Below are 25,811 nucleotides of genomic sequence, written 5' to 3'. Positions count from 1 at the left end.
GCTTTTAGGGGTGTGCAGTTTGTTCCAGCCTCCTGACCCCAGTGATTGATCGGGAGTTTGCACACAGTAGATGCTGGACCAATGAGACTTGATTCTGGGACTTTGCTTAGACTCGGAGAAAGAGAATCTCTTTTGTTTTGCTGCATTTGAAGCTGGAAAGATATAAGCCTAGAGCCCTCCTTACGGACAAGCCTCTTAGAGAGCCTATATCCTTACAAAGTTAATAAAAATAAAGAGAGAAAGTTGGGGGTGGTGGTGGGGGGGTGTTGGGGTATGTAGGAAGATGAGTGAGAGAGACAGATAAATAAACACTTCAGACATATTAGTTGAGTCTCTGGACTCAGCTATTCTTAAATCTACCCCTGGACATTTCAATTATATGACCCAATAAATTCCCAGTCCGATTCCCCAGAAGAATACCTGTGTACTTACGTATTTAAAAGCATGTAAACGATGTAAATGATTCAGAGGTATACAGATCCATAGGGGCCCATTGAACCCAGCTCAAGCACCTCTCTCTGCTCTTACAGTCATTATTTTGCCTGACAAATCTAGATTGTTATCATTAACAAATGTCCATCCTTGGAACAATTTGGTCTTTATTACAAACATACAGATAACATCTTATTATTTACTGTATTTGAGGAGATGGGATATTTTTATTAATGCCTTTTAGATTAATCAAGAATTAAACCATTTGTCTCATTCAGCTTCCTTCAGTAAGGATATCCTTTTTGAAATGTTAGGATTTCATTTTATTTGTTTCCTGTCTCTATAGTCTTATAAATATACTTGCCAACCACAAATCTTTGATCTAGGAATCAGACCATAAACCATAAACAACATAATTTTCCAGAGGTCCCATGAACGATAAATATGAAGTTATCTCTGGCTCTAGCTAAGTTCAGTAACTCGAAGAAAATGGAAATGATTTTGCTGTATTTTGTCATTAGGAATAAGCTTCCAATTAAAATGAAAATGACCAATATTTAGAAATATTCATTTACTAAGAACTGTTTTGCTGGAAAGGTTACATTAAAAATAATGGGCAGTTGGAAAGCAAGTGCCGTAATAATAAGATCTCAGAAGGCATTTTGAAATCTGCAGTCAGTTAATAGATTTGAATTTAGTCAGGTTGGTGAGAGAAGGTGATTATTTCTTCCTGGGCACTGAGCCTGCAATTGGGTTTGGCTCCTGCTGGGTGCACAGTGATGCTTGCTTTTGTTATGTAGAACAAGAAGTTCAATTATAATCACATGTGGATAAATGAAAATGAGCCACTTAACATCCTAACTTTACTCTTTTCTATAGAAGCAAATGTTTAATAAAAGAATAATAACCAAGAACTAATTTCTATTTAGTAAGTAAAAGCCAAGGAGTAAGAGTAAAAAGTTTAGATTCATACTGAGTACCTCAGCTTCCTACTCCCTGTGCTCTGGTCATATTTGTCATATGTTCCTTGAAATTGTCCTGAAGTTCTCAGCCGCTGTGTTTTGCTTAATTTATTTCCCTTTCTAGAATACCATTCTATGAGTAGTAAATTAGCATCCCTTGAAGTCCTGTATTCTAACTCAGCCTCATCTCCAAGAAACCTTTTTGGGAATTGTAGTCAGAATTAATCTCTTCTTCTAATTTATTAACAAATATTCTCCCTCCCTCCATTTGTACAGAATTTTAATTTTATTCCTACTATCTGCTTTGGGCATTAAGTGCTGGAAGGTCAAGGAAGAATAATATGACATTCCCGCCCTCTGGTGGTTGAAAGAGACATTGCAAATAAGTAATTATCGTGAAGTGTACTATACTAGGAATCCTACTAGTCTTGGCATCATACCTCTAAAGGGACCTTGTCTCGTTTAGTAGCATTCTGTAATAATAATTATGTAATAATAATTAACATATGTGTTTTGGGTTGCCAAGGATCTCCCTATCTACATCTAAAATTTCTGGGCTTACTGAGCTTCACATTTGGTTGGACGTGTTATCGATGAAAAATGAGAAAGTTTTGTGTCTTAGTTATCTATGGGATGCATAACAAATTACCCCAGAATTTAGCAGCTTAACACTAAGCATATGATATCTCAGTTTTGTGTAGGTGAGGAATTATGGAAGTGGCTTAGGTAGATGGTTCTGACTCAGGGTCCCGTATGACATTGTGTTTGAGATGTTGGTCAAGGCTGAGTCACCTGAAGGTTTGGCTCAGGCTGGAGGATCTGCTTCCAAGTTGATCCTGGCTGTTGGCAGGAGGCCTCAGTTCCTCAGGACCTGGTGGCTGCCCTCACCCAGAGAGAAGATCCAAGAGAGAGCAAAGCAGAAGCCATGATGACTTCAATGACCTGGTCTCAGAAGTTAGGCTTTGCCATATCCTGTTGGGTGTACAAGTTGGATCTATTCAGTGTGGAAACGGCATGAATACTAGGAGGGGAGAATCACTGGGGGCCCCCTTGTGTGCTGGCTGCCACGTAGTTTAGCCCTATGTTTGTAAGCAATGATTAATGAATTTGAGCCCAAATGAAGAAAACAGAGCTAGTCTTCAAAGGGAAGTATTCTAAAGCGAAATAGGGGGTTGAAGAAATCGGACCATCCATTCCTCTCCTTATATTTCATTTTTCATTCTCCTGGTAGTGTAGATAAGTCCTCAGTGCTCCCATGCTGACAATTTTAAAGGAGCACTTAGGGAAGTAGGAAAGGATCGGCAGTAGAGATGACTGGGTTTTTCTACCTTCCAGAGTAGTAGAGAAGATAGAAGGGAAGCTGTGGAGAACATATGGGAACATTCTTTTATGAAGGGGAGACTGGAATGTTTTTACTTTTGTTGTGTTTTTTTTTTTGTGGTTTTTTTTTTTTTTTTGTTTTTTTGGATGTGATCTCTTCGATTTATATTTCTGTGCCACTCAGTGGTAAAAAGTATTTCTGCAGAGAAAATGGTGGCTAATGAAGCTTCACAAAAATTGCTTGTTTTTCTAGATTCTTTGTCAGATTATTTATTTATTTGTATTTCTTTCTTGAAACGGTGAGCACCATTTACTCTTAGAAAAATTAATTAGTAATGCTAATCATTAAAAAGTAAGTTATCTATTAATATTAAAGAAATCTGTTCTACCAAACTTTTAAGGAATAGATATAAGCCTGTCATAGGCATTCCACACAAATGATATTCTAGTTTAGGGGTTGGCAGATTGTGGCCTGTGGACCAAATTTGGCTACTGCCTGCTTATGTAAATAAAGTTTTATTGGAACACAGACATGCTCATTTGTTTATATCCCATCTATGGCTGCTTTCTCATTACAGCAGCATAGTTGATAGTTGTGATAGGGATTGTTTGGTCAAGCAAAGCTTAAAATATTTGCTGTCTGACCATTGGCAGAAAAGGTTCGACCATTGGCAGAAAAGGTTCGTTGACCTCTGCTCTAGAGTTAGTCTTTGACATTCCAGATTACATTTTGTAGTGTTAATGAGATGCATAAATTCAAGGACAGTAGCATGTAAATGAACTTTAAATGTAAAAGAGGATGTAATGCTAACATAGAGTTTTTTAAGAAGAAAGGTCATAATAATTAGAAGAGAAACAATATAGTACAATTCACAAGAACGATGCTTCATTAAGCAAGACTTTGTTTATTAAGATAATTTATGAACTATTAAGGGCCCCTGTGGGAACACATGAAGCCAAAGCAAACGTGAATGTTATGTTGACTGAATTAGGTTATTGTGAGAAAGCAGCTCTAAAATTATAATCAGTTTCTTTTGCTGAGTTGGAAATTGGATATGAATTTATTGTTTACTTTGAAATCTATTTTGGTGTATTGTTAATGTTTTTATTTTTTTTATCTGAAAGATAGCCTGAAGTATAGTCTTGAAAATATGCCCCAAGTAATATCCTCCTTTTCCCTATCTGTACTGCAGAATGACTTGAAGTGATACAAGTCTTATGCATGGCAGACAAACTGAAAAACGGAATTTCTGGATACGAGGCCGAGAGTTCAGGATTCAGGGTGTATGAGCAAGGGCATGGCGCTGGGCACCTATGAGCAGCTGGACTAGGAAATCCCAGCAGAAATATATTCCTAATAATGCCAGAAGCATGTATTTTCCTTCTGGGTAGGTTTTGGGATCATTTTTTAAATCTAGTTTTCTAAACTGGTGAGGATTTATTCCAAATACAGTTTACCTTGAGGTTGAGGAATGAAGGGCAAAGTTTAGAGGGGAAATCATTTTAGCATTTTAATTTCAGAAAATAACAATAGCTACCATTTATTTTACCAGGCACTGTGCTGAGCACATTTCAAAAATTAGCTCATTTAATCCTTAAAATAACTCAGTAAGGTAAGAAATACTATTATCCCTGCTTAACACATGAGGACAAGGAACCTTAAGAAAGGTTAACTTGCCCAAAGTTAGTAGCAGGACTAAGACTTGAATCCGGGGACATCTCACTCTCCACACTGCTAGTCCTCTTATCCCTAAATTCTATTATTTTCTGAACTTTTACTTTTCTTTCCTCCCATCACCCTCCCCTTTCCTGTTTCACTCCCACTTTCTTTTTTATTAATTACATAGCTAGTACATGCTAAACAAGCCGAATCACATGTACAAAAGGGAATAAATTAAAAATTGATAGTAGCCTTTACCCATACTGTCAATATTTACTGCTCTTTATGTAGCTTGCTTCTTTTACTCAAAATGATGTGTGTATTTATCATCAAACTCTTCCCTAACAGCACACAATTCTGCCTTATTATTTTAACAGCTGCATGATGTTTTCCATAGGACAGATATAGCGTAATTTGTGAAGTCATTCCTTAATGATTGTTCTCTTGCCTTTTTTGAAACCTTATTTCTCTCTTGGCTGCTGTTTATAAAACTTGTCATAGTGAACACCTGGTGTTTGCCTTACCTACATTAATGAAGGTGACTGAAGCGTATCTGTCTATCTAGTGGTAATTTTTAAAAGGCAACAGTTATTTTTCTCTATAAGCTTTTATGGTATTTTATTAAGTTTAATTTTGTTTTTGCACCATGAGGTCTTATGAAACTTTCCTAAACTCCTTAAAAGATCTGTGCCAATACTGATTTTTAAATTTTAGGGATCAGCTATTTAAACCAAATGTTTTAAATTACCACATTAAGATGATTTAATAGTTGATTCTTCGTAGGTCACTAGACTGTAAAATCAGGTATATTGTTAAATATGTGTAGTAAAAAAATTAAAACCACCGCCTGTCCAGAAGTAATATTCCCAAAAAAATGAATCAAGGTAACCCTGGTATCACTTTACTAATTTATTTAAATAAAGAACACAGTCTACCATCTTTGCTGATATATTGATTAATTGTGCTTTTTATGTAATAGCAATGCTTATTTTGGAAGACCTTATTTAAAAAACACTTTTCTAAAATGCAGCGAGATTTATCAGCATACAGAATGTCCACTTGAATGCAGTCGATGCTGATAATGTTTATTCAGTGAATAAAATGGATGGATGGATGAGGGGAAAAAAATGAGTAAGTTGACATTTGTCAATACAACAATGTTAATGGTATATTAGAATGTGAAGAATAAAAATTGCCCTATGTCAGTAACAAGAGTGTCTTTTACGAAGCAGGAAGAAACTTACTACCCGAGACTGCTTTCTTGTTTAGGAGAGTAATGAGTAGAATATAGACCCTATGTGGGGGAGTAGATAAAGCAGGGACGCCTTCTAATCCCTTCTTTCAATTTCCTAGTGAAGAAACCCTAGACAACTTGTGTGTTTCACCTTCCCTCATATATAATATGAATAGTAGAACCTACCTGACCATATGTACCGGTTTGAATGTATTGTGTCCCCCAAATGCCATTATCTTTGTGGTCTTTCTTTTTGGTGCTGGTTAGATTTGCTTGGAATGTGCCCCACCCAGCTGTGGGTGGTGACTTTGGTGGGATACTCCCATGGAGGTGTGACCCCACCCATTCAGGGTGGGCCTTGATCAGTGGAGCCATATAAAAAAACATGCTGACTCAAAGAGACTAATGCAGTGCAGCTGTGAGTGACATTTTGAAGAAGAGCAAGCTTGCTAGAGAAGAATGTCCTGGGAGAAGGCCATTTTGAAACCAGAACTTTGGAGCAGATGCCAGCCATGTGCCTTCCCAGCTAACAAGAGGTTTTCCGGACGCCATTTGCCATCCTCCAGTGAAGGCACCCGATTACTGATGTGTTACCTTGGACACTTTATGCCCTTAAGACTGTAACTGTGTAGCTAAATAAACCCCCTTTTTATAAAAGCCAATCCATCTCTGGTGTTTTGCATTCTGCAGCATTAGCAAACTAAAACACCATATTCCTGTGCCAATGAAATATTGATGATACAGCCACAGCACCCGGAGTGGCTCTGAATGAATGGTGGCTGCTGCCATGTTGCTCCTGAAGCTGTTGTTCTTGCTTATGAGTTTGGGGCTCCCCCCCTTCTATGTTTTTCAGTTTTCCATTGAGAAATAGCTAAGAGTAGTGATTTTTTTAATGAGGTTTATAATTAATAGAATGAGGAAATAAGTAAAATGTTTTTTTTTATTTCAGAATTGATTGATTATATTGACATTATTAAACTTTTCAAATTCTTGTTTGTTTCTGTGATAGACCAAGAATTTAATAAGTCCTGAGATCCAGCTTGCCTTACTGCATTTGGAAGTAAATATATCTCCTGCCAGCCCAGTTGGACCTCCTTCCTCACACTCTAGAGAGAGATGGCTCCCCTCTCCACTGACTCCACATTGCGCTTCCAACTTTAAGAACATTCCTGTTCTGATCTTACTCATCCTCGCCAAAGCATTTAGCATAGTAGTTTCCTGAAACCCATTTTCCCTTAGCTACCATGACTTCATACACTTCTGGGCTTCATGCTGTCTTTTTGGTAGTTCTTTTGCTAACTCTATTCTTTTTTTTTTAAAATCTTCATTTTATTGAGATATATTCACATACCACGCAGTCATACAAAACAAATCGTACATTCAATTGTTCACAGTACCATTAGATAGTTGTACATTCATCACCTAAATCAATCCCTGACACCTTCATTAGCACACAAACAAAAATAACAAGGATAATAATCAGAGTGAAAAAGAGCGATTAAAGTAAAAAAGAACACTGGGTACCTTTGTCTGTCTGTCTGTTTTTTCCTTCCCCTATTTTTCTACTCATCCATCCATAAACTAGACAAAGGGGAGTGTGGTCCTTATGGCTTTCCCAATCCCATTGTCACCCCTCATAAGCTACATTTTTCTACAATTGTCTTCGAGATTCATGGAATCTGGGTTGTAGTTTGATAGTTTCAGGTGTCTACCACCAGCTACCCCAATTCTTTAGAACCTAAAAAGGGTTGTCTAAAGTGTGCATAAGAGTGCCCACCAGAGTGACCTCTCGGCTCCTTTTGGAATCTCTCTGCCACTGAAGCTTATTTCATTTCCTTTCACATCCCCATTTTGTGCTGACTGTATTTTACTGCTCCAGCCATACTAATCTCCTTACTGTTCTTCAAACGTGCCAGTGATAGTAATTTTCAAAGATCTTATTTATTCCTGTCTCAGGCCCTGCTAAGAAATTAGCACTGATCTTTCCCTCTGTGTGGCTCTTTGCTCACTCTTTGCTCACATCCCATCTTCGAATGAGGCTTACCCTAACCCCCAAATTATTCCATCACGATAGCTATACTCCTGATTCCTTGACTTCTCTTTTTCCATAGCACTAGCTAACCACCTTCAAACATACTATATAATTTACTTATATATTCTTCTCTGATAGAATGTAAACTCCATGAAGGTAAGGGTCTGGCTTTTTACCAAGTATATAGCATAGGACCTGGCACATAGTAGGATAGACCTATCTTGTGTTCTGTATCTTGTGTTCTTTCTTTGGTCATCTAATTCGGTTCCCAGATCTTTGCATACCATATTGCCAGTCAACCATAAATCTCTGTCTCCAGCCTAGACCTCTTACCCAATCTCCACACTTGCTAACCTCTCCATGTAGTGTCTAATGACACAGCCAAAAGTGAACTCTTGCTTCCCCCCACCCTACCCACTAACTGTTTCAGAAAATAAACTTTCATCTTTAATTTTTCTCTTTCCTTAACCCCTTCACCCCCCACCCAGTCTATCAGCTGGCTCTGGTGATGCTTCCTCCAAAACATTTCCCAAATCTCTCTGCTTCTCTCCATCTATCTCATACCCTCAACTCTGCTGCCGTCATGTCTCGCCTTTTCAACTGCAGTAGCCTCTCAACTCTTTCCCTGCTTCTACTGTTGATCCTTTTCAATCCATTCTCCACACTGTAGCCAATCATTCTTCTTATAATGTAAGTCAGATCCTGCCATATCCTTCCAGTGGCTTTCCATAGCAATTAGAATAAAGTCCAGAGTCTTTTCTCTGGCTTATAAATCTGACACTTGTTGACCTGCAATATTGTTTTCTCCTCACCCCTCCCATCCTAACCACAGAGACCTTCTCTTTGCTCTTCAAATGTGCCACGCTTGTTCCTACTTAGAGCCTTTGGACTGTCCATTCTGCCTGGATTTCTTTTCTCCATTCCCTGTTGTTACATAAGTCAGTGCTTAAATGTTGCTTCCTCAGGGCTTTCCTAACCATCCATCCATTCACTCATCACTTAGCCTATCTTAGCATACACAAAGGGGTTCTCTGTTTAACTCCTTTTCATTATCATATGTATTCTTTGCTTATTGAGCTTCTTCCCCCATGTTCCAGTTTGCTAATGTTGCCATTTTGCAAAACACCAAAAATGGATTGGCTTTTATAAAGAGGGTTTATTTGGTTACAAAGTTAAAGTCTTAAGGCCATCAAGTGTCCAAGTTAAGGCATCAACAATAGGGTTCCTTCACTGGAGAAAGGTCATTGGCATCTGGAAAACCTCTGTTAGCTGGCAAGGCACATGGCTGGCGTCTGCTTGCTCCCAGGTTGCGTTTCAAAATGGCTTTCTCCACAATGTCTGTCTCAGCTTTCAATGGCCGTCTTCAAAATGTGTCTCTTAGCTGCAGCTTCTCTGAAGTCCTTCTGTGTCTTAGCTTTTATAGGCTCCTGTAATTAAATCAAGACCCAAGCTGAATGGGTGGGGCCATACCTCCATGGAAATAATCTAATCAAAGGTATTCTACAGTTGGGTGGGTCACATCTCCATGGAAACATCCTAATCCAAAGATCCAACCTAGTCAACACTAATACACCTGCCCCCACGAGATTACATTAAAGAATATGGCGTCTGGGGGGACATAATACATCCAAACTGGCACACCCCATAAAAATGTAACCTTCATGAGAGCATAGATATTTTTACTGCTGTATTATCCATAGTACATCTGGCACAGAATTGATGCGCAATAAGTATTTGTGGAATGAATGAACAAAGGGAACAAATTGTTTTTAAAAAGTTACAAATGTTTGTAAAACTTAGGATAATGTTGTAACTGTTTGATTAAGAATATCATTAGGCAGGATGGAAAAAGTTTATTTTATGAAAATGTTTTAAAATTTACAGTTCTTTCCTTTCAAACAGTAGCAAATTATCATGCAGACTAATTTATTCCTCTTCCCAAGACTCTTCCGAGTATATGCCCCAGATTTTATACAGACTCTTCCTGTTAATATTTCATTTTCATTGTACAACTCCTGAGACTCATTTCCTTGCTATATATTTGGGAAAAAAATGCTTAATTATATTGGTTATTAAATTATTAAAAAGTCAAAACTCTTCTACTTTTTCTGTATTTTATAATACCCTCTGCAGATCTTTGAGTGAGAAAGCAATAAAATATAAATGAGAATCTTGCCGACAATGTATAGTGTCAGCAGTTTGTGACTAATTGTTACTGTGTTGTAATTTTGTCTTAAAGAAGGAAATGGCGGCAGTGGTGACAGCGGCTGTTTCTAACTTGTTGTTCATTTCTATCGTCAAGATCTTGTTGCTGTTGCTTCCACCCAGTTGATAAACTTCTTTTAGACTTGTTTCATGAATATATGATGGTGTGATCTTGGGGGCTCAGTAGCCAGCTACACTTACATAAAGCTTGATGTAACTGTCCATGCTGCAAAGTACTCTTTCCTCGACTCCTAAGTCCCAGCAAAAAACAGCATTAAACTTGATGAGCATAGAAGCTGATGGTGAAAACACATACAAAGGGTTGAGGTTTTTTGGGGGGAAACCATGTGGAACTGATTCTCTATTTTATTCTCTAGTGAGGTGAAATCTCAAACTATTTGAAAAGAGTCACAATTAAAACTTTTTATCCTTTTCTGCTTCCTGCTGAATAGATTTCCTCTTCATTCTTCCTGGGAATGGAAGATTGATTGGAAGTCTCCAGGTCTGTGTGCAGGCCTAAGACCACCTTCACTTCTTAGTCACCAAGTGCTAGTAGAGAGAACAGCATATGTAAACTGACGGCTTCATGTCCAGGCACTTGTCTGTTCCCCATGACAAATGTTCCAAACCTTTTATTACTTGCTTCAAAAAACACTGTTCCACTCCTCTTCATTCCTAGCAGACCACTGAGCAACCTGGTAGAGAAAAACAGAAGCCATCAGGAATGAACTTGATTAGCTTTTTCTTCCTCTTCAACCTCAGATCTGTCTATATGTTCATTCTTCTTAACTCCTTCTTTGCTTATGATTTTTCCTTTCCATAACAAGGGAGGAATTTTGACAAAGGTACCAAAGGAATTCAATGGGAAAAGGATAATCTTTTCAACAAATGGTTCTGGGAAAATTGGATATCCATATGCCAGAAAAAAAATAATAACTTAGACCCTTTCCCCACAACATACACAAAAAATAAACTCAGAATAGAATATTGACCTGAATGTATGAATGAAAACTTTAAAACTTATGGAAAAAAAATAGTAGAAAATATTTTTGACCTTGGGTCTGGGAAAGGTTTCTTAGATAAGAAACCAAAAGCAAGATCAAAAAAGAAAAAAAAAAAAAAAATCAGTGAATTAAAGTTCATCAAAACTTAAAAACTTTTGATCTGAAAGACAAAATGAAAAGACAGGTCCCAGGCTGGGAGAAAATATTTGCAAATCATGTATCTGACAAAAGACTAATATCCAGAATATATAAAGAATTCTTCCAAATCAGTAATAATAATAAGAACAACCCAGTTTAAAAATGGGCAAGAGATGTGAACAAATACTTCATAAAAGAAGATACATAAGTGGCCAATAAGCACATGAAATCAACATCATTAGACATTAGGAACTCACAGGTGAAAACTACAATGAGGCACCTGGTAGAATGATTACAATTAAATAAAAGACTGTTAATACCAACTATTGTTGAATGTGGAAAAACAAACTCATATTAATGATGGGAATGTAAAATGATACAGTCATTTTGGAAAAAGTATGGCATTTTCTTAAAAAGTTAAATATAAACTTGACCAACAATTCTACTCCCAAAATTATCTACCCAAGAGAAATAAAACATGTCTATACAAACTCTTAAGCTGGAATGTTCATAGTAGCATTAGTTATAATAGCATGATAGGAAACAATCAGAATGTCCAACTGCCAGATGGATAAATAGAACATGGTATGTCCATACTATAGAATACTATAAGGCAATAAAATGGAACAAACCACTAATACATGGCATAACGTGAATGAACTTTAGAACCTAATGCTACTTGAAAGAAGCCAGACACAGAAACTACACATTGTAAGTTTCCATGTATGTGAAATTTGCTGACATGGCAAATTATAGAGATGGAAAACAGATCAGGGGTTGCCTGGGGCTGGGGTGGAAGTGCCAATTGACTGTAAAGGGGTCATGACTGAACTTTTAGGGGTGATGTTCTAAAACTGGATTGCTGTGACAATTGCACAACTCCATAAACTTACTAAAGTCATTGAACTATATGCTTACAGTTGACACCACAGTAAAACCAATAAACACTGAGTCCTCTTTGCCTTGAGTTCGTTACTTTTGCCTTTGTATAGGCCCTTCCCTTAGCAGTTATCTTCCCCTTCTCCCACCTCTTTCCACGTTTCTGTAGCTACTGAAAATCCTTTTCCATAATTCTTCCTCCTCCATTTTCTCTCATTTAAACCATGGGTTTTCAAGTCTAAATGCCTGGATTTGAATTCCATTTCAGCTCATTTATCTGTATGACCGCTGAGCCTCTTTCTCTGGGTTTGTAAAAAAAAAGGAGAATAGTAATGGGATCTGTTGCGTAAGGAAGTTGTGAATATCAAATGGAAATGATACATTTGAGATATTCTGTAAATGTTAGCAGTTTCTTACTGCCATACTTAAAAAAATGAGAGAGAATCTTACACTGATGGTTGAGAGGCAGTATAGAGAAGTGATTGTGGTGATAAGAGCACAGAAACAAAGAAAATCAAATCGGAATCAGATTGCAGCTTTACCACTTTCCAGTGGTTTGAACTTGGCAATATGCTTACAGTTCTGTGCCTCCATTTTCTCATCTTTATTTGAGATTTTTAGCCAAGTTATCACAGTGTTGTTTTGAAGGTAAATGATGCAATCAGTGTAAAGTTTTTAGCACAATGCTGGGCAAAAGGAAGTACTAAACAAATGTTTAAGTTTTTCTTCAGGACTCACTCACTCCTCAGCCTTCTCTAAGCTGATTTTCTGACCCTCACAATGCTATTCTGATAGTTTTCACGAGATTTGTAGCAACATCCAATGGATAAGTCCATTACCCTTTTTCAGTCATCACTCTGATCATTCTGTCCTTGACGGTTTGGCCCCTTCCTTGATGTTTCCTTCCCTAGTTTTCCTGAATCTCATGCTTGATGGATGGGCGATTCTGTCTTTTCTGATCTCCCTTCTTAGGCGCTTTATCTGGCTTCCCTTCTTATTCTGTAAATTTGTATCTTTGGCTCTAATCTCTTTCTTGAAACCCAGATGCATATTTCTTTCTACCTATTCTAGATATTTCTGGGTCACTTCACTGTTAGAACCCTAACCTTCACCTGTTTGAAGCTGAGCTAGTTTTCCCTCCATGTTCTCTCTCTTCTCACTGAACCCTCTCTCCCTTAAATGTAACCCATATAACCACTCTTTGCATCTATATTCTCTACCCAGTTGCCCCAACCAGGATCCTTGTAGATATTCTCTACTATTCCTTCTGTTTGACCTGTGCATCCTGTCCAGCACCATATCCTTTGTCTTTAAAAATCTCTCAAATTCCTGATTTCCTCTCCAGTCCTTCCCTCATTGTACTACCTTAGAGTCTCCCTAGAATCTCTGTCTGGATCTATTGCTACTACTAATCAGCCACCCAGCTGTCAATTTTCCTTCTTCCCACCATTTTCTACAAGTTGCCATCAGCATTATAATTTAAAAGCATGAATAGGACTGTGTCATTGTACCATTTCAGAATATTTAGTGTCTCTAAAATGCTTGAGGATAAATTCATTCATTCATTTATTCAGCAAACTCTAGGAATTACTGTAAACACCTTTCATAAACTATCTGTGCTCCTCACCTGCCTCTTTGTGCCTTGCTACCCCATCCCCAGCCACTTGAAACTGTCTGTCCCTGGCACATCATGCATTTGCCCTGGCTCTATGCCTTGCCCACATTGTTTCTTTGTTTCCTCTTATTATGTATCTGTTCTACCCCTTCTTGTACCTGGACATCCTGTTCCTTCTTCGGATTCTGCTCAAATACTTCCTGATCTGTGGTGCAAAATTATTGACTCTTTACCATACTTCCTTCCCAGTTCTCTAACATTGTCTTTCATTATTTGTTTATATGTCCTTGTCACCCTGTAAACTAGTGAGCACCTAGAGCTGTGGCTTTTAACCAAGGGAACCTCAAAATCATTTAGTAATCTTTTCCAAGATGTCTGGCCCCACCCTGAAAGATCAGATTGAAAGGCAGGAACCCTGAGCATGTGCTTTTTTTTTTTTTTTTTTTTTTTTTGTAGCTTCTCAAATGATTCTGATGTGACCCTGTGGGAAAAAAATAAAACAACAAATAAATAAAACAGCAATGCCAGGCTCACAGATCATTCATTTCCAACCCGCGACTTCCCTGTGTGTTTAGGTATTGAAAGATGCTGCTTATGTTGAAGTCACGGAGAGAGAACCATCCACACCCACATGTGCATGCAGTGGATGCTCTAGAACTGTGTGAAGTCGCCAGAGGATACTCAGTTGTTGTACAAATAGGCTGTATCTTGGTTGAGTTTTTTAAAATCCATTTATTCTTATCAGAATGGCATTAGGGAATCATTTTACCAGTTTTTGTTGGTAGGAAAAGAGCAAGCCATTAAATTAGAGAAAGAGTGATGAGAGGTAAAGATGAGAGGGGGGAAAAGTAAAAACAGGAACTGTAGTTTAAAGATCAATGAATAATTTAATTGCAAGATGATTGCAATTTTAAGTCAGATTGGTTAAATTGAATGTATAGGAGAGAGGGGAAATTGAGGTTAAGAGCAATTAAGTGATATGGAGGAACTCAAAAAGTGAATTTGAAAAGTAGATGTGGCTAAAGTTAAAGTCTCTTTCACCTAACAGGGACAGTCATCTTCCAGAACATTTTTGTACCTATCTATAGAGTTGACTCTTTGTCACTCCGCTCGTGACCCTAACACATGACCCTAACTCTTCCTTTGTCTAGGATGGAGAAAGCTTCTTGTCCCTGCTTTCCTGAATCCAGTCTGAAATAATTAGCTTCTTGTTAACCTTTTCTCTTTTCCTAGCATGGACAACCTTCACTTTCCAGTACCCATGTTGCCACCACCATACATTCTCTGTTCTCCATGCCGGTTCCCACATTCAAAAACAACCTTTGACGTGGTTGTTTCCTCTTCCTTCCCTCTCCTTTCTGGTCTAACCTTCAGTATTCATATAGGCATTTTACTAAAGAACTTTCACTTTCTCATTCGGGGATCACAGAGCTTTCTTTGAGTGCTTTAGGTACCAAGCTCGACAGAACCCCCACCCTGACACTTACAGTACTTACTTAGACTTAACCATATATACATATATTACACTTTGTTGTGTCTCTTGGTATTTGCTTTTATTTTGTCCTCTCTTTTCCTGGGCCTTTTCTTTAGAAATTGAATGTTTATGTGGTTTGCAGTACTCACAGACCTTGTAATTACATCTGCTTACAGCTGATGACAATGAGTTACTTTGGTAGAATGCTAAAGAAAATGATGGTATGTTGGTAGTTTTCTTTGAATTTAACATCTTTTATTTTCTGGAAAGGGGTTGGAATTAGATGTGGTTACATAAATTGTTCTGTGTGATTTTCTTTATTCCTTTAATATTTTAATTTTTGTGACCTCTTGAACCTTTTAATGATTCTGTCTTAACATCTATGAAGTGCCTGATCTTAGCTACTGCCTTGAAATTTGTCTTCCTATACCTTCTCACTTTCCCAGGCGTTCAGCATTCAATTTTGTGTGTACGTGTGTGGTTTATAATAGGGAAGTGATAAAACTGACCAGAAACGGTTGTGGAAAAGGGGAAAAGCAGAAATTAGCATATGCGCCTGTTCAAAGTTGGGGGGTCAGCCCCCCTCAGTCAGTGGCTTGCTATCCTGGCCGTGGTATGTGTTAAGCATACAAACACTTCCTATTTTTTCTTGTCTGACAAAGATGAAAATGGGAAGTGGATATACAAGAGTTGTCTGCTTCATTTTGGTGGGGAGAAATAGAATTTATATTCTATTTCTGGAATATTGAAATGGTCATAGTGAGCAAAGGATAAGCTTCTTGGCCATATTTCCATCATGCAAAACCCCATGGCCTTTGCAGCTAGCTATTCAACAAATCCTTGTAAACCATTTGGCTGATTTTGTGGCATTTTTGTAAAAATTGTTCTTAAAATGCAGGTTCTTAAAAAAAATCCCGTTTTACAGGTTTATTAACATTTGGATGAGGTCTGTTGTGTAATCATTACTGACAATGTACAGCTCTATAGGAAAGAAAAAAAGCACTTTTTTAATAAAGACTGAACATTTCAGTTTGCTAAGTTTAGTAATATTTCCAAAGGAGAAATTAAAATGCCTCTACAGAGTTTGCAGATTGTTTTATTTGATGACAGAATAAGGCGTTAAACACTGAAATACGGATGACTTTTGTTTGCTTTAATTTATCAGTGGACATATTGACTCTTTGGGATCACATCCTTGGTGTCCTGAAATTTCCAAATCATTCCAGCATTTTGGGACACTTAGGTTGTTGACGCAGTTCCTGAAATATTGAAACCTGAGGACTTGTTTTGATAAAAGTTAGAAATAATCATTTCCAGTCACATCGAGTTAAATGAACCACAAAAATCATGAAGTTAAAAACAAATGAATTATCGTTTTGTAATTCCGTTACAGTTAATGGTCTTGGCATTGAATTTGCAGCTCTCTGAGTTTGTTGGGAAGTAGGCCATCACACGCTGAGAGGAAATACCGAGTCATTTAAATTAGATACTGAGCATGCTCATATGAAATACTTACTCTTGGAGATTGCAGTGTGGTTTAGTTTTCTTCTAGTCGGAAGAACAGAAAAGAGATCACAGTTTGCCCTTTTGTCATCCTTCCATCAGCATGTAATTGTCTTTGGAAACCAGAAGCCTGAGACAGAAGAATGCAGGGTTTTAAGCAAAAGGCTATTTGGTGAGTTAATTCGCTGTTTTATTCTATTTTGTTTTAATCTATCAGTTATTCTTAGCAGGGCTATTTCTTTACTTAATCTGCTGCTTGTTTTGTGTTAAGCTGAAGCTTTATGTAGCAAGTAACTTAGTTGAGGTTGGGAAAAAATTGTTCCTGCAATCTAAATCTTACTTTTCTGAAATATTTTCAGTTCATTTCTGAGGTGATGAGTTCATAAATTGCAATGATGATACTCTTTCCTCTTCTCCACAAATTTCATTTGCTTCACTTGTGCTGGATAATGCTAGCAGAATGTTGCTGAGAGACTTCAGGATTTATCTGTTTGGATGGTTTAACATCTCTGTTCTTGTATTTTAATGAAATTATAAATTTTTCTCTCAGGGTTCTGCAGTATATCTGGTAAAACTAGTAGGTGGGATCTATTTAGCATAGGAACAATAATTCTTTAAAGAAAAGGAGAGGGCCTGTTGCAGTAATATGTACATATTGTCACATCAGTGGTTCAAAAATAAAAGTTTGCTTTGTAATACAATCAGGTTTATTTAAATACTCTAAAATCAAATGAGACAACACTTTGTAAAATATGTTGTTGTAATTATTCATTATTCATATTTAGAATTTTTCTGTTTTTAGTTATTGAATTCCTTACAGAAGTGTTTGGAGCATAATAATAATTTTGCCTTTTTGGGTTCCTCTTAGTTCCCCTGAGTTCATATTATGGTGATTGCTAGGAAGATAATCTTATTTAAATGTTTTGTGATTATTTTTGTTATCCAGAGTGCTCATGTTCTATCATGAAGTTAAGGGAGAAATCTTTGTGAATTCTTTTTCATATTATATAATTTCTAAAAACATGTTCTCATAATAGCATGGAATATTTAAAATGTGCAGATTATTATTTTATAGTGAACATGATTTTGATTATATATTTAGAATAGGTAAACTTGGAAACCAAATATTTAGCATATTCTGGAAATTAAAATTGCATCATTCTATTTGAGATAAACAGTTTTATTTTTTGAGATGTGACGAGAAAGCATAAAATTACCATATTTATTTCCTTAGGTGGAGTGATGTTTGTTAGTATATATAAATGTCAGGTAGGGAATTTTTAGTGTTCCAGTTAAAAGGTGTGGAGGGTGGGAGGAAGGGGAACGGAATACTAAATGCTTCGAACCTTCAAATGCCAGAGAATTATGTGATGCTTTCCTGAAATATCTTTATTTTGTGAACTGCCTCCATGATGCCCTTTTCCACGATTGGCACACGTGAAGGAGGTGGGTGTATAATTTAGATGGTATATTCATGTAAAGGGAGGGTTAGCAGTTAAAGATGAGGACTAGATGACAGTAGTCAAGAAATCTATTCCCACTTCTTTAATACTGACTCACTTGTGTGACCTTGGGCAGCACACATGCCTAGTTGTTCTCCATTTGTCTTTAGTAGAATACTTTACCATGGCAATAGGAGTTCATTTAAGGTTCTTTAAGTAATAAGATTATTTCATGGACTCTGGCAAGGATTCTTGAGGGGCTGTAAGTCATTCACAAATAGTTACTGTGGGAAAATACAAAGAAGTTTTGCTTTTGCAGGACAGAAAATTCTATTAACTGTTCTTTAAAAACAACAACAAAAAAGCATTTCAGATTTGTAAAATACGTCAGTCCTGTATCGTCTTTGAAACCAATTTACTAGTAATATATGTATATTATGTTAGTAAAAGCTGGCATTAGTGTGATGGCAACATTTTTGGTTTTTGTTTGCATATTTATTATAGACTGGATAAACATGAATTTTTCATGGCAAAATCATATTTTACACTGTTTCTTTGATCTGTTTAGTCCCATTTACCCTTAATATAGATGTTCAATGAAGATAAATAATCAGCACAAGGCCTACTAAAGAAAAGTACCTAGAAACATTGAGAAAATGAAAGGAAGGGAAATACAGAAACAAAAAATTACTCTTGGCAAGAATCTCTTTGCCAGATTTCTAGAGATTTAGTACACACCCTTATATTTTGTTCATTTCCAAATCGTTAAGTTCATATACTCACTTATTTAACTTAATATCTACCAATTAGAGAGCATTTATTTCTACAACTATTTTGAAGCTCAATAGTACTAGAAGATCTTAAGTTGCATTATATGAAAATAAAGTCTGTGGTCAAGTAAGTTTAGGAAATAATAGGCCATGAAGGCTTGTTTACAGAACTTCTTTGCCTTTAACATCATTTTCAGAATTTTACCCTTTAACTTAATTTTCTCTGGAATATGGTTTTACTTTTGAAAAAAAATATTGCAATGTATGGTATCATACATTTGGCAAACATTTTAATAATTCTGAATATAAACCCTTATATTGATATATCTGAATAAGTTAAGGAAGAATTATGGGTTTACTTCTGTCTTCCAGAAAATTGCTTCAGTTCTTTTCTCATTTTGCGCTGAGAGAATGTAAATGTATGAATAAAAGATTAGGTGATGGTAATAGTGATAGCCAAAATTGCATTTTTGAAATCTCCCCAGACACTAAAAGAGTAGGTAATGAATACTGTGTGAAAGATTTGGGACAAAATGGTGATCAAGTAAAGATTTTGATTATTCTCAAAGGTTTGAGATTATCCCCATTGAAGGGGAAACAATTAATTTTAAAGACATGATTTGTGGTAGAAAATAATAAGAATGTGGCATGGTATTAATCACAAAGTAAGTGTTTAATAAATGTTCGTCTCTTTAATTCCCTGTCCAAACAATTACATATTTTCCTATATTAACAGGCTTTTCTTAACCAAAATATTAACCTATCTCATTTGAAATACCAGACTCACAGAATTATACTGATATATAAGTAATAATATATTTAGAAACCCCTGCTAATAATATAATGGTTTTTAAAACAGAAATTACGGATGATAATATGTTAAAAGGGTATTAGTTACTTAATTCTTAAATAGAAGAATTTGTAAACACCAGTATGTTGGCAGTTTTGCCTGGCGTGGTAGGAAAAACAAGGAAGATTTTTGCTACAAAAATACCTCAAATTTGTTTGATTTTAAGACTAGGCAATAAGTATTACTATAAAAACAACATTTAAATGAAATCACATTTAGTTTTAAGTATGAACTTTTAAATTAATAGAAATCCAACCAAGCACAGCTGGCACTCGTTAAATGTTTGATTTAATTTTTTCCTTTTCGTACTTTTCAGTCCATATCAATATTAAAGAGCTCACATTTTGTTTCTTTGCTCTCTACTTTTAGAAAAGTTTGATGTTCTTTTTTAAAAAGCCATTATTGTACTATTATTGTTTAAGAAACACATTAAAATTATTAGACACTATTATGTAATCTCCATAAATGAGGTAATAATAGGAATTGATGAGGACCTTTTTTTAATACTGTAAATATTTTTGTGGTTGGCCCTGAAAGAGTTTTGTAATTACTTGTATCCAGGAACTCTGAAATTGTGTGGTCCATTCATTGCAAATTCGGTGAATCTGGCCCAATGTAATGCTCAAAGAGTAAGGTGTTCATCTATCAGAGATTGAATGGGTGGAATGGGTTGGCATAGAAGAAAACACTGTGTCTTTAGGACCATTCTTTTGTACTTTTACTTCTCTCTGGTACATTTCTTCTGAAAATAGCTTAGCTTTTTGGCAAATTCAAGGTCAGCTACCTGACCCAATATAAAACTACTTTATTTTAATGAGATCTCAGGTATAAATGATTTAACATAGGTACATCCAAAGTCTATAATCCCATTACTTAACCTAACTTGACGTAGCTTAACTCTTTAATTAGGCCATCAATAGATGGCTACTAAACCCTCAACAAATTCACGAGTATAACCTCAGTCTGTGCCTTCCTCCAATGTTTTGTTGATGCTTCCCAGATTTACCTCGTTTTCAGGCTGTCAGTCTCTTGATTGTACTTCCTGACTTAATGGTTCTTTTTTCATCTGGATTCTTCTCAGCATCCTTTTATCAAGTACTCTTTCCCATTTGTAGCTCAAATATGGATTTCTGTTTGGTCTGTTATGCTATTTTTTTCTCAGTAATCCTGGACTTGCACATCCAGAACAGTCAGTAAGCCAGATGCATAGGTTCGGTCCTGCGTAACTCACTCTGTTTTCACTTTCATGTAACTTATACTGTATTTCCTTAGGTGTCATCAACCTAAAGAATAAAAAGCGAGGACTACAGGTCAGAATAAAAGTTAAAATAACAACAGCAACATTAAGAACAATAACCTTCCATTATAATCCTAAGCAGAAATGTCTTCCTCCCACTTGCATTAAGCACTAATATTAGAATGCCAAAAAAGCCACCTCAGGTTCTGACGTTTCCAGAATGTCTTTGTTTTGTTTGACTGGTTGTTGGAAAGCTCTCTGTGCCAAATCTGTCATACATTTTTCTTGGGGCTGTGTTAAAACAGTTTGAATTAAAGTATACCATACATACCCTCAGAATGATCCCTCCTCAGACTCCTCAGCCCCGGGTCCTGTACTGAATTTGTAAACCTTTACTCTTCCCTTATGATGTCTTGTTCTTTCCTATTGTCCTGAATGTTGCCAAGAAGGTTAAAAAATGGACATTATTTCCTCAGTTTGCTTGACTTTTAATCCTTCTGCCTCTCCTGTGAACTCCTCAAACTCACATGGGAGTAACATACTTGCTGGCTGCTCCACTGAGCCACACGCTTACCTTAGAAACTTTTTGTTTTAGTTTTATTTTGAAAAATTGATACTTTGGTATGGATACCAGTTTAGGCTTTTGTTCTGGTACCTTTGTTAAATTTGAAACCTAATTTAAAATGAAATTTTTCTTGCTTTAAACTAGCCAATATACATATTTTCAAATCATTTATTTTGAGAAGGGACCGGACAAATGGGAATATATCTTGCGGTGAGGAGTACTACCCCAGGCTACTTAGGAGCCTGAATCCAGCTGGTTCTTTGACCCCAGTATGCCTTGCATCCATATAATGGTCCTGAGAGTGGAGAAATTTCTTCTTGAGCTTAGTGTAGAATTGGTGTTTTAGTGGTTTAGTGGCCATACTTACTCCAAAATGAAAGGACTAGACATTAAATATGCAATTTAGAGACCTGTTTTTTTTCACCTAGCAGTGGGATTGTCGGATCATACAGCAATTCTATACTTAGCTTCCTGAGGAGCCGCCAAACTGTCGTCCACAGCAGCTACCCCATTTTACATTCCCACCAGCAATGAATGCATTTTCCTATTTCTCCACGTCCTCTTCAACACTGGCAATTTTCTGAGTTTTTGTTGTTGTTTTGTTTTGTTTTTTAATTGAGATTGTTCACGTACCATACAATTATCCAAAGATCCAAAGTATACAGTCAATTGCCCATGGCACCATCATACAGCTATGCATCCATCACCACAACTTTTTTTTTTTTCAATTTTTAAAACATTTCATTACTCCAGAAAAGAAATAAAGACAAAAAAAGGAAGCTCAAATCCTCCCATACCCCCACCAATACCCCCCACCACCCCGCTCCATTCTTGATTCATAGTTTTGGTATAATACATTTGTTACTATTGATGAAAGAATGTTAAAATACTATTAACTCTAGTATATAGTTTGCACTAAGTATTTTTTTTCCTATTTGCCCCTCTGTTATTAACTTCTAGTTATAGTGTCATACATTTGTTCTAGTTCTAGTTGTAGTTCATGAGAGAGATTTCTAATATTTGTACAGTTAATTACGGACATTATCCACCACAAGATTCACTGTTTTATTTATTACCATCTTTTAACCTCCAGCTTTCCTTCTGGTGACATACATGACTCTGAGCTTACCCTTTCCACCACTTTCACACACCTTTCAGCACTGTTAGTTATTCTCAAAATGTGCTACCATCACCTCTGTCCATCTCAAAATGTTTAAGTTCATCCTAGTGTAATATTCAGCTCATAATAAGCAACCACTTCCCACTCTTCTATATCATTCTATATCCTGGTTACTTATATTAATGTCTATGAGTTTACATATTATAATTAGTTCATCTCAGTGAGACCTTGCAATATTTGTCCTTATGTGTCTGTCTTATTTCACTCAATACAGTGCCCTCAAGGTTTCTTCATCAACCCGTTTTTTTAAGACGGTTTTGTTCACACACCATACATTCTGTCCTAAGTAAATAATCGTTGGTTCCTTTATAGTCATGTATTTATGTATTCAGCACCATCAACACTATCTATATAAGGACGTCTCCATTTCTTCCACAAAGAAGGAGGAAGAGTCAAAGAAGGTAGAGAGATAAAGGAAAAAGAAAAAAGAGAGAGAGAAAAAAACCATTACAGCTAAAAAGCAACAAAAGGAAAGATAGCATTAAACTATAAGTAGAGTAAATAGTCAGACAACATCACCAATGCCAGGAGTCCCATACTTTTCCCCCATGTCCCCCACCCCCCCCGCCCATATGCATTTAGTTTTGGTATACCGCCTCTGTTATATTAAAGGAAGCATAATACAATGTCCCTGTTAATAATAGTCTCCAGTTTGCATTAACTGTAGCTTCCCCCCAATCCCACCCTATCTTTAGCATCTTGCAATGTTGACACACATCTGTTCTACTTCATGTACAAATATATTTGTACCTTTTATTACAATCATTGAGCACCCTAGGTTTCACTGAGTTATACAATCCCAGCCTTTATCTTTCGGCTTTTATTCTGGTGTCCCACATGGTCCTAACCTTCCTCTTTCAACCATACTCACAGTCATCTTTGTTCAGTGTACTTACATTGCTTTGCTATCTCCCAAATTGTTTTCCAAACCTCTCCTGTCTTTTCCTTTCTGTCTGCAGTGCTTCCTTTAGTGTTTCCTGTAGAGGAGGTATCTTGTTCACAAACTCTGTCATTGTCTGTTTGTCAGAGAATATTTTAAGCTCTCCCTCATATTTGAAGGACAGTTTTGCCAGATATAGGATTCTTGGTTGGTGGTTTATCTCTTTCAGTATCTAAAATATATCACCCCACTACCTTCTTGCCTCCATGGTTTCTATTGAAAAATCCACACGTAGTCTTATCAAGCTTCCTTTGTATGTGATGGATCGCTTTTCTCTTGCCACTTTAAGGATTCTCTCTTTATCTTTGACATTTGATAAGCTGATTAATAAGTGTCTTGGGGTAGGCCTATTCAGAGCTATTCTGTTTGGGGTACGCTGTGCTTCTTGGATCCGTAATTTTTTGTCTTTCATAAGAGATGGGAAATTTTCATTGATTATTTCCTCTATTATTGCTTCTGCCCCTTTTCCCTTCTCTTCTCCTTCTGGGACACCCATGACATGTACATTCCTGCATTTCATGTTGTCCTTCAATTCCCGGAGACGTTGCTCAGATTTTTCCATTCTTTTCTCTATCTGTTCTTTTGTGTGTAGGCTTTCGGTTGTCTTGTTCTCCAGTTCCTGAGTGTTTTCTTCTGCCTCTGGAGATCTGCTGTTTTATGTTTCCACTGTGTCCTTCATCTCTTGTGTTGTGCCTTTCATTTCCATAGATTCTGCCAGTTGTTTTTTTGAACTTTCGATTTCTACCTTATGTATACCCGGTGTTTTCATTATACACTTCATCTCTTTTGCCACAGCTTCCCTAAACTTTTTGAATTGACTTACTACTAGTTGTTTAAATTCCTGTATCTCAGTTGAAGTGTAAGTTTGTTCCTTTGACTGGGCCATAACTTTGTTTTTCTTAGTGTAGGTTGTAGTTTTCTATTGTGTAGGCATCTGGTTTCCTTGGTTCCCCCAATCAGGTTTTCCCGGACCAGAACAGGCTCAGGTCTTGGAAGGAGGCAATAGTATCTGGTTTCCCTGAGGTGTCTTAGAAGATTGATAACACCCTGTGAGGCCTCAAGTCACTCTGCTTTTCTGCCCAGCAGGTGGCACCTGTCAGCCTGTATCTCCCGACGGGTATAAGGAGCTGTGGCCCGTGGCTGTTCTCCCCCAGGCTCTGGGGTCTAGTTCTGAATGGAAGGCTGGTAGTAGAGCTTGGCACCACCTTCTTCCTCTTAGGGAAGATACACCCCCTAGGGAGAGGTCATTTACATTTGAATAGTCTCTGCCTGTGCTGTCTCCGCCCTTGTCTGAGTCAGAGTGCTTGGAATTGAAAATGGCTGAGGCTTTCTCCACTAAGCTGAAAAAGGGACAGAAAGCCCCCTCAGGGCCAGTCTGCAGCCACCCTCCGCCTCTCCAAGGTCATTCGTCACCAAAAGCCTCTGTCTGCTTGTTGGGGATTCGTAGCTTGTATTGAGCAGTCTACCTTTGTTAATTAAAACCCAGGCTGGAGCTCAGCTGAAGTCTCTAGCACAGTGAGGCTTTGCAGTTCGGGCTGTGGGGAAAGGGGGCTTCCTGCTTGGATCCGCAGCTTTTACTTACAGATTTTATGCTGCGATCTCAGGCATTTCTCCCAATTCAGATTGGTGTATGATGAGTGGACATGTTTGTCCCCCTGCAGTTATTCCAGATTATTGACTAGTTGTCCCTAGTTGTTTATTAGTTGTTCCAGGGTGACAGACTAGCTTCCACTCTTCTCTATGCTGCCATCTTCTTCCCTCTTTCTTTTTTTTTAAATGTCTAGAGAGCTTTTAAGGAAAAATGCATGTCTTAGTAAAATCCTAAAATACTCTGTGACTGGAATTTTAATTTTTGACATTTTTCAAGTGTAAGTCCAAAGATCTACCCTGTAGAGGTAGAAAACCACAAGTTTAAAGCACAGAATCTTTCTTATTTAATACAGATGGAATCCTCCCCCAAGCCTTTATTTAGTATGAATGATTTACAACGGAAGAGGTTCAGGATTAAGAATCTTCTCCCACTTTTCTTGATGGGTAACAGGTCGTCTGCTGTCTAATACAAATCTTTGGTTTCTTTTCCAGTTCTGATGAACTAAGAGGGTTGGCTTTCTACCCACTTCTTGTCAGATAGAAGGTGTGTTTTGGATATAACCATAATGTTTCCTTGGAACTCCATACCTTCCATGAGAAATTACAGGTTAAATCAGTGGAAAAGTAGGATTTATCTACTAAAACTAAATTAAATGCTAAAAGTATTTCAGAAATATATCTTTCCTTTGAGGATAAGTTGTTTGTGGCAAGAAAGGGAGAGCGTAGCAATTAACATCTAGGTAGCAGCATTCATTGGAGAGATGGATAATGAATTTCAT

General features: G+C 37.0%; 1 protein-coding gene across 14 annotated transcripts in view; it reads left to right on the top strand.

Annotated features, from left to right (window-relative positions):
* The window catches only part of PLEKHA5 (pleckstrin homology domain containing A5), a 264,203-nt gene that overhangs the window by 90,473 nt on the left and 147,919 nt on the right, over positions 1 to 25,811 (top strand). The window contains exon 4 of one of the 14 annotated variants that reach the window (XR_005218221.1): positions 16,561 to 16,630. The exons of 11 other annotated variants lie outside the window; for them this stretch is intronic. Coding sequence is in view for 2 of the 3 variants with exons in the window: in XM_037845009.1 (XP_037700937.1) it covers positions 16,602 to 16,630 (29 nt within the window). In the remaining variant the exon portion in view is untranslated. Of the gene's footprint in view, positions 1 to 6,617; positions 6,874 to 16,560; positions 16,631 to 25,811 lie in introns of those variants that run through there. 2 more of the 14 variants (XM_037845015.1, XM_037845009.1) reach the window with 2 other exon arrangements.

This window comes from Choloepus didactylus, chromosome 8 (assembly GCF_015220235.1).
Source record: "Choloepus didactylus isolate mChoDid1 chromosome 8, mChoDid1.pri, whole genome shotgun sequence".
Taxonomy (NCBI): Eukaryota; Metazoa; Chordata; class Mammalia; order Pilosa; family Megalonychidae; genus Choloepus; species Choloepus didactylus.
Note: the sequence above shows the minus strand (reverse complement) of the source record. Positions and strands in the feature narration are given on the sequence as shown.